The sequence below is a fragment of the Morus notabilis genome, unplaced genomic scaffold (genome assembly GCF_000414095.1).
Source record: "Morus notabilis unplaced genomic scaffold, ASM41409v2 Scaffold37, whole genome shotgun sequence".
NCBI classification, from domain to species: domain Eukaryota; kingdom Viridiplantae; phylum Streptophyta; class Magnoliopsida; order Rosales; family Moraceae; genus Morus; species Morus notabilis.
Genome location: NW_010363279.1, coordinates 118,737 through 129,283, shown reverse-complemented (window position 1 = coordinate 129,283; position 10,547 = coordinate 118,737). Strand labels below are relative to the sequence as shown.

Genomic DNA, 10,547 nt, shown 5'->3' with positions numbered 1-10,547 from the left:
GGTTTATTAAAAGTTGAAATATGATCCAGAAAGATTCAAGATTTTCGTGCACATGAGTGGATCCAGTACCGCTCAGAATAGCCCAGACCTATGTACCATTTCAATTTGATTGAAATCATAATCTTAAGAGTGACTTGATCGCTTTATAATGTGGTCATTCATATTAACAAAATCACTAAAAGCTATTCAGCCATATGCTATAAATTTTGTCTGCAAAAGGGCATGCATTCTTAATCACTCGAGTTAATTCAGTTCCATATATATATATATATATATATATAATCAGCATCCTATAAAACTAACTATATGTAAATAGTTAGTTAAATCAACGAGTTCTTTGTCTCAAACGACAAAAACCCAGTAATTTATAATATTATGTCAATCTTGGATAGCGACTATCAGACATTTTCATAGATTCAAAAAACAATAAAGAAAAAATTAGTTATGCACAGGACCAAACCAAAGTTAGGTGCTTATTGTCCACAAGCAAGTTGCATCATACGAATATATTTTAAAAAAGAAATTAAAAAAAAAGTGGGATTTTCTTGTTATGGGCAATACACACACATAGCTAGCTAGAACGTTTGAAGACAAAATAGGCAATTCCAAGCTAAAGATGGAAAACAAAGAGAAAAAAAAAATGTATAGTATTTGAGGGAGACAGACGTGAAATGTGAGGTGGAGCCCTATTCCAATGTATGCCTCGATGGGATTTATAACAATGCTTTGATTAATATGTCATTATTTATATGGAATTGATTGGCATCTTCATTTATAAAACACAATATATAAATATATATATATATAATAAATAGTGATAGAAAATAAAGTAAAATTCTTAGAAGTTCAACGAGGATAAGCTTTGGGGTCATGCAAGGCATCATCACTTAGGCGCCCATACCCCTGCTCCTCCTCATACTTTAAGAATGGTTTCTTGCATGTAACGTTTAGAGCAAATGCCAGCTTGTTTTTTCTCCTTTTTTATTTTTTTTTTATAGAAAATCTTAGAACTCGTTTAGTTTATGGGTTCAAACTCATAATTTTAATTCTGGTATAGTGTTTTTTGTTACAAAAATTTTGAATTAAAAAGTCCCGCTAATGAGTTCTCACAAAATTTAAATACAGAATCAAAATCACTAATTTGAAACTATGAAACGAACTCTTAAACTATTTTTTTTCATTGTTAATAACTTGGTTGGTGAAACTTCTAATAATTAAAATAATAATAGTAATGGTAATAACATTAATAATATGAAGAAATTCTAAAATTCCTACCAAAAAAAGGAAAAATAAAAAGAAATTCATAGAAGATTAAACGACATAATTATAATACCAACATTCCAATAAAGTTTCGGTAATTTAAATTCTTTTGTACAAGTAAATATAATCAAAAGAAGCTTTTTTAGTTGCGTTCGAGTTAACTCCACTTAAGACTGTCAAGTATTTATGTAGCTGTATATAGCAAGTGGGTCCGGACAATGAGACTCGTTCCTTCTCTCTATATGCAGTCGTAAATGCGGAGCCGTATAACAGGGTCCAAATATAATTAATTAGTCACATCGCTCGAACAATGGTATCAATATTTACTAATCTTCTATATTTAGAAGTGCGGATGACCTCACTTTTGTTTAAATGTTGCTCATCAGATTCATTTCCCTAAATTTCTTTTCCATTAAGACATTTTTCCTATGTCTCTACTTTAGACATTTTCGTGCAGCATTCTAAAATATTATTTTTCTCAAATATGACCCTTACAAGTAATATTATATTTACTATTCAAGTGTTTCGTCTAAAACACATATTTTGATTTTTGTAATGAGTCTTTGATTATTTAAGTGTTGACTGACGGAGGTTAAAATACCTTACACTTATTAACTTCCAAATTTGTTGAAAAAAGGTATAATGGTTATTCTACTACTAGTATGATAAGGATAAACATCATCCGCAATTCCTCATCATTTCACAAAGAGTTCCTGCACAAGTAGATTCAAACTAAAGTGTACATACAATCTCCAGAAGCAACTACCTACCACTAATAAATTACGAAGCTTTCATGAAATCTATTATTCGTCTCAATAATGAATAACAAAAAAATATATATATGAATAAATTAAGCAATGAACTGATCATATCACTATATATTCCAGATATCCAAGAAAAATTAAGAAAATTGTGACGTGTAAAACAGCTCCAATTTTCTCACATCTATAGGCTATGGGTGCAAAAAAATTGATCGGTTGACCCCACTTAAAAGCAAATAAATGATGGCATGAAATTATGATAAGCCATTTTGGTAGGCACTGGTAAGTGGCACTCTTCTACTTGGTTGCATTTGCACCCATTTCATGTGTCGTTTAAATACATTTTTGATGTTTTTCGATTGGCTCAATTCATGACTGCGTGACAGGATGTCCATTTTATTGATGATGGCCCCCATATTGGATTAGCCTTTGGCGTGTGCTTGTTCAGATCCTGACTTCTATGAGTCCATCATGAACCCAACAAATAGCGGGGAAGAAAAAAAAGATCTTTGCATATTACCACACACCAAAGCTCGTGAAATTGGTAAGTGGGGCCCAATTTGTGGGTTCGTATTGCTGTTGCCATGAAAAAGTATTAAAGAATTGCTTGCCGCAACTAATACTACCACCATTATACACATTATGGATAGCATTTATATTTTCTATGTATTTACAGGTTGTACTTTCTTTTTTTTTTCTTGTCCCCATTAGTCAATGAATCAAATTAGGACAAATTATACTGTTCTCCTTAAACTATTGGTCTTATAACAAAATACCTTCTAAAATTTAAAAATAATAATTTTTTTTTCTAAACAATTCGCCACGTATCTTATTTTTTCGTTTATTCAATTAAATTTTAAACATTAAGTATCACGTTAGTAACATATGACTCTCATTTTAAGGGTAATCTAATAATTTTTTCATGAATAAAATTTTAGTAGGTATAAGTATTTTTCAATGCTTAAAATAAAAAACATAATATTAAAAAAATAAAATACAAACATGGATAATGGTGGAGGAAAATCAAATCAACTTTGGGTTTTCGTCTTCTTTTTTTTTTCATAATATGGGTTTTTTGTTTGTTGATCTTGGTGGAATATATATAGTTTGGTTGCAGAGATCCAAGGTTAGGGATTTTTTTTTCAAGTTTTTGGGCATGTATATAAGAAGTCAGAAAGTAAGAGAAGGTTTGTGGCTATGAATTGCTTCCACCCCCAAAGCTAATTGCCTGACGATGCTAAGACAAGTTGTTAGTGATGATGGAATTGCTCTCTCTCTTTTCTTTTTTATGATTCTGGAGAACACAGGGGCTGTTCTTTTATCATTTTTAGATTAGGTGATTTGAGTGTAGATTTTAGGTTAAGTTTGAGTTATAATTTGAGTTGAAGTTATAACTTAAATTTTTGTTTGGTTGTTTACATTTAAGTTATGGTTTGAGATAAAAATCTTTTTGAGTTTGTGTTTGAGTGAGTCAAAACTTGAATTTGTATTTAGATAGTATTTTAATAAAAACTTAATGCTGATGAAAAATTTTAATAGGGTATATGGGTGGAGTTTTATTCGTTTTTTCATTGTCAACGCATAGAAAAAAAATTATCTCAATCAAAATTAAAACGAAAAAGTTATAGCATTTTTAAAAATATAAAAAAATATTGTTCATTAATTTGAGTTTGAGATTTTGAACTCAAGTTAAAAGGGACACTTGAACTCAAGTTTTAGTCTCAAACTCGAGTTTAAACTTAAAAAAATATGAACTTGAATAAAATTAAAACTCGAATTGTCTTTTTTAAGTTTTTTAAGCAGCCGAACACACGGCCCCGTTCATTTCGCTGATTCGAGTTTAGAATTCGAGTTTTTCTACAGTAAAAAGCTCTCACAAACAATCACATCTAACTTTTTTGCTACAGTAAAAAGCTCTCACATAAAGTCACATCTCAACTCGAATTAAAAACTCAAAGCAACGAACTAAACGGGCCAACTTAAATTTCAATCTTAAACTCAAATTTAAACTTAAAAATATATATATTTAAATAAAATTATAATTCAAATTATTTTTTTTTAATTTTTAAATAAAAAAAGAGTTACCGGACGGCCCCGTATAAATTTAAAAATTCTCTAAACCCATTACTCATGCACTTCATCACTTTTTCTTCTTCTCACTGTAATAACAAAATAAAAAAGTAAAAATCTATCATCAATATCCCAAACACATCAATTTCGAAGATCAAACCCAAAAGGCTTCTTTGAAACAATATCGTCTAATCACCAAGCCCTTCTCTTATTGCCTTTGGTCATCGACTTAATGATTAGAGCAATAATCTACGACTAAACAACCGAGATCTCTGGTTTATTGTCAGGAAAATTTCAGGAGAGCAGCGACGACAGAGGAGATTGATTCTGATCTGCACTGTTGAGTCCGATCTTCAGTCCTCGCGTGACCCCAGCCCTGGCGAACCCCACCCCCGCGCGATCCACCTCCGGCGAGCCCAGATCTGCAGCCACCGACCCCACCCGCACGATCCACCTCCGGCGAGGGAATGGAGTGCGAAGTCATGTAAAATCAGATGAAATAAAAGAGAAAAAATGGGAATTTTAATTTTAATTTTTGTATATCTGGGTTTCGTAAACTCATCATTTCATAATACAACAAAACTTAAATGTCGTGATTTTTACGAGTTACTTCACGTTTAAAATTTATCTAAACAGTACAAATATAACATACTAACAATGAATTATTCAAGAAAAAAATTTATTATTTTTAAAATTTAGAGGATATTTGATTAGAAGGCCAAGACAAGTGTAATTTGACCATCAAATTATCAATCATAACTGGACACTGCTGGTCAACTTTGGACTGGCTGCTGTGTAGCCCAAAATGACAGTTGGATCATTAGCTATCTAAGCCCAATGTAGGCCGAAGCCCAATATAAGCTCATTTGAATATTAAATTATGCATTTTTTTAACAACAAAAGTAATTAAAGAACAAACACATGATTTTATCAAGCTAATCATGTCTGATGTTCGACCAATAATAGAAAGCATTCAGAAATCTGACTTAACTCCAATGTCAAACACCTTAATATTAGAATTTAAAGGATGGGCGCATTTACTAAAACATAAAGGAATGTAATGGAAAAAGTAATGTAATAGAAAAAATAATGAGATTAAAAATAGAAATAAAGTAATAAAATTAAGGGTCATTCATTCATGTGTTTACTTCATTATTAGATGATGTAATAGAAAACAAATTCATTCCCTTTTTTATGTTTACTTAAATTAGGAATAACAATTTCATGAATGTACTCACTAAAATGTTCTTTTACGTAATTAAATTAGTAATTTATTAAGGGTAGATAAGTAAATTTAGCATTCATTTTCTTTAATAAAGAATAAATATTAAGCGGTGTGTAAAGATTGATATTCTCTTTTCTCATTCTCATATTGTGTGAAGCCCACTAAATTTTTATTACTAATTTTAGAAGTAAATACATTATTAAATAAAAAAATAAATTATTCCGTACTTTCTCCTTTGATGCAAAATAAACACGCTCGAAATTTTTTACCATTGAAAAGGATCTATTCTCGTCCATCTCTTAAGCACATTCATCAGTACAAGGAAAAAAATACCATAAATTAAAAATGAAAAGCCAACTCCCGCCCATCATTGTTACTGTATTAGATATCAACCAATTATCTTATCTTACTTCGTCACGCTTGGCAATTAACAAACCGTTATTTTAGCATCATTTAAAGCAAGAAAAAGGAAAATCTAATTCAAAAGAGAAGTGCCAGAGAAGAGATAACGAAAGCAGCCAGAGCATAAGTTTGATCTTATTTTTAGGCACTAAATCGTATCGCTTAACATTGAACTTTAGATTTAACGTAAACCTCTAATTTTTCTTAGCTAGCTTATAATTAGCCAGACCAAAAAAAAAAAAAAAAAAAGATCCAAGCAAAAACAAAAAAGTCAAATCCTTTCATTTTACAGTTGGCATAATATAATTAGTAGGCATAGCTATAACATGCTCCAACTGAAGCAACTGGACAATAACGTAATAACACAGATACAATATTAAAATCACACCCAAGCAATCCGTGAGGTATTAATTGATAAAGTCTTGTGGTTCACTCATAATATCGGATTATTGTATCACTTTTTTTTTTTATAATCTTATTAATCTATCTGACCCTTGAATCTCTATCACTTTTCAAACATTTCTTTCGTCTGTTTTAAGCAGATGTAGATATATGAAAAACCATGCCATATTATTATTTCCCTAGTTAATTACAGCCGGCTACTTCTTTTTATAGCAACCAAATTTTAATCCTCTCTAATTAATGACTAGTCCGTACTTGTTGGCCACACGTTTTCGTGAAATTGATCATCAAGAAAACGGCTCCTTCTTCAAATGACAATCATATAGAATGGCCTTATAAAAATCAGCAAACACCTTGGCCATTGGAACACACAAAACAAACATTCCTTCATTTTTCTTTTGCATAATCTCATATTATCAGCTACTAATTCCATATAATAAGATAGGTCATTATTGTACTTAATTAGTACTCTCTCGTGCTCTTTTGCCAACAATATTACTACGAAATATGGCGTTTAGTGGTAATAATTACTCTTTTGCGGAAGTGATATTTTTCTTTGTTTTAGCCTTGTCTGCCTGTGGCACTGCTGTATCTCTCTCGGTTACGAACTCGACGACCAAATCGTCGGCGGTTCTGTTGAGAGTTGACCAGTCCGGGAAGGGTGATTACAAGAAGATACAAGACGCCATTGACGCAGTTCCTGCAAACAACAAGGAACTTGTGTTTATATTGGTGAAGCCCGGAATCTACAAAGAGAAGGTTTTTGTGCCTGCTGATAAGCCTTTCATAACCCTAAGTGGCACAAAAGCTTCGGAGACTGTCATAACATGGAGCGAAAGTGGGGATATATTTGAATCTCCTACCATGACTGTTTTGGCTTCCGACTTTGTCGGGCGGCATCTCACCATTCAGGTACGTACATACATACATAAAGATACATATATTCGTATATATATGCATATATATGTATGTATAAATACACAGCATAATACATACATTATAATTACGCTTATGTTCGTGGTCTAAGTTTAAAGGGGGAAAAACTGTGAGTTTCTGCAAACTATATTTTACGTAAAATCTTCTTATAGAGCTGCTAAGCATTTCAACAGTGGAAAATTACATGTTTGTGTGGTCATATTTTTTGCGTTTATCATTTTTCTAAACATTTGCACATTGATACTCCTACATTATTCATGGTCATATATAGTCGAATAATTTAGCATTACTTTAAAGTTTAAGCAGTAACTCTCTTTTCTTTTCTTTTCTTTTCTTTTTTAAAAAAAAAAAAAAATTTGAGCGGAGACTTTTAACAATCCTAATTAAATAGTGAATTAATTTTTTATTCAAATTAAAATTACTTATATATATAAAATAAATGAAAAAGAGATTTTAAACTTATCTGGCACTTGATCAAGGGTGATCTAGAACCTCCAAAGAAAAAGTTATTCATATAATTCGGTGCCTATCTTATTAGTCAATTGCAGGAGTTTAATTACAGAATCGATACTGATTAAACGATTGCCACACCTACTTAATATTCAAAAAAGATATATAAACAATGACTTTTTATCTAATAATGACAAGCTAGCTAACTTAGATAATACCATGAAATTATCATAATCTTTCTTCGAGAGTTTAATTACAGAATCGATACTGATTAAACGATTGCCACACCTACTTAATATTCAAAAAAGATATATAAACAATGACTTTTTATCTAATAATGACAAGCTAGCTAACTTAGATAATACCATGAAATTATCATAATCTTTCTTCAGAAAAAAATTTATTATTTTTAAAATTTAGAGGATATTTGATTAGAAGGCCAAGACAAGTGTAATTTGACCATCAAATTATCAATCATAACTGGACACTGCTGGTCAACTTTGGACTGGCTGCTGTGTAGCCCAAAATGACAGTTGGATCATTAGCTATCTAAGCCCAATGTAGGCCGAAGCCCAATATAAGCTCATTTGAATATTAAATTATGCATTTTTTTAACAACAAAAGTAATTAAAGAACAAACACATGATTTTATCAAGCTAATCATGTCTGATGTTCGACCAATAATAGAAAGCATTCAGAAATCTGACTTAACTCCAATGTCAAACACCTTAATATTAGAATTTAAAGGATGGGCGCATTTACTAAAACATAAAGGAATGTAATGGAAAAAGTAATGTAATAGAAAAAATAATGAGATTAAAAATAGAAATAAAGTAATAAAATTAAGGGTCATTCATTCATGTGTTTACTTCATTATTAGATGATGTAATAGAAAACAAATTCATTCCCTTTTTTATGTTTACTTAAATTAGGAATAACAATTTCATGAATGTACTCACTAAAATGTTCTTTTACGTAATTAAATTAGTAATTTATTAAGGGTAGATAAGTAAATTTAGCATTCATTTTCTTTAATAAAGAATAAATATTAAGCGGTGTGTAAAGATTGATATTCTCTTTTCTCATTCTCATATTGTGTGAAGCCCACTAAATTTTTATTACTAATTTTAGAAGTAAATACATTATTAAATAAAAAAATAAATTATTCCGTACTTTCTCCTTTGATGCAAAATAAACACGCTCGAAATTTTTTACCATTGAAAAGGATCTATTCTCGTCCATCTCTTAAGCACATTCATCAGTACAAGGAAAAAAATACCATAAATTAAAAATGAAAAGCCAACTCCCGCCCATCATTGTTACTGTATTAGATATCAACCAATTATCTTATCTTACTTCGTCACGCTTGGCAATTAACAAACCGTTATTTTAGCATCATTTAAAGCAAGAAAAAGGAAAATCTAATTCAAAAGAGAAGTGCCAGAGAAGAGATAACGAAAGCAGCCAGAGCATAAGTTTGATCTTATTTTTAGGCACTAAATCGTATCGCTTAACATTGAACTTTAGATTTAACGTAAACCTCTAATTTTTCTTAGCTAGCTTATAATTAGCCAGACCAAAAAAAAAAAAAAAAAAAGATCCAAGCAAAAACAAAAAAGTCAAATCCTTTCATTTTACAGTTGGCATAATATAATTAGTAGGCATAGCTATAACATGCTCCAACTGAAGCAACTGGACAATAACGTAATAACACAGATACAATATTAAAATCACACCCAAGCAATCCGTGAGGTATTAATTGATAAAGTCTTGTGGTTCACTCATAATATCGGATTATTGTATCACTTTTTTTTTTTATAATCTTATTAATCTATCTGACCCTTGAATCTCTATCACTTTTCAAACATTTCTTTCGTCTGTTTTAAGCAGATGTAGATATATGAAAAACCATGCCATATTATTATTTCCCTAGTTAATTACAGCCGGCTACTTCTTTTTATAGCAACCAAATTTTAATCCTCTCTAATTAATGACTAGTCCGTACTTGTTGGCCACACGTTTTCGTGAAATTGATCATCAAGAAAACGGCTCCTTCTTCAAATGACAATCATATAGAATGGCCTTATAAAAATCAGCAAACACCTTGGCCATTGGAACACACAAAACAAACATTCCTTCATTTTTCTTTTGCATAATCTCATATTATCAGCTACTAATTCCATATAATAAGATAGGTCATTATTGTACTTAATTAGTACTCTCTCGTGCTCTTTTGCCAACAATATTACTACGAAATATGGCGTTTAGTGGTAATAATTACTCTTTTGCGGAAGTGATATTTTTCTTTGTTTTAGCCTTGTCTGCCTGTGGCACTGCTGTATCTCTCTCGGTTACGAACTCGACGACCAAATCGTCGGCGGTTCTGTTGAGAGTTGACCAGTCCGGGAAGGGTGATTACAAGAAGATACAAGACGCCATTGACGCAGTTCCTGCAAACAACAAGGAACTTGTGTTTATATTGGTGAAGCCCGGAATCTACAAAGAGAAGGTTTTTGTGCCTGCTGATAAGCCTTTCATAACCCTAAGTGGCACAAAAGCTTCGGAGACTGTCATAACATGGAGCGAAAGTGGGGATATATTTGAATCTCCTACCATGACTGTTTTGGCTTCCGACTTTGTCGGGCGGCATCTCACCATTCAGGTACGTACATACATACATAAAGATACATATATTCGTATATATATGCATATATATGTATGTATAAATACACAGCATAATACATACATTATAATTACGCTTATGTTCGTGGTCTAAGTTTAAAGGGGGAAAAACTGTGAGTTTCTGCAAACTATATTTTACGTAAAATCTTCTTATAGAGCTGCTAAGCATTTCAACAGTGGAAAATTACATGTTTGTGTGGTCATATTTTTTGCGTTTATCATTTTTCTAAACATTTGCACATTGATACTCCTACATTATTCATGGTCATATATAGTCGAATAATTTAGCATTACTTTAAAGTTTAAGCAGTAACTCTCTTTTCTTTTCTTTTCTTTTCTTTTTTAAAAAAAAAAAAAAA

The 10,547-nt window shown here is 31.1% G+C and overlaps 1 protein-coding gene across 1 annotated transcript in view; it reads left to right on the top strand.

Annotated features, from left to right (window-relative positions):
- Positions 1-6,627: 6,627 nt before the first annotated feature.
- The window catches only part of LOC21392366 (putative pectinesterase 11), a 6,421-nt gene continuing 2,501 nt past the window's right edge, over positions 6,628-10,547 (top strand). Inside the window, exon 1 of the mRNA XM_024169312.1 lies at positions 6,628-7,032. Within this exon, the coding sequence (XP_024025080.1) occupies positions 6,628-7,032 (405 nt within the window). The remainder of the gene's footprint in view (positions 7,033-10,547) is intronic.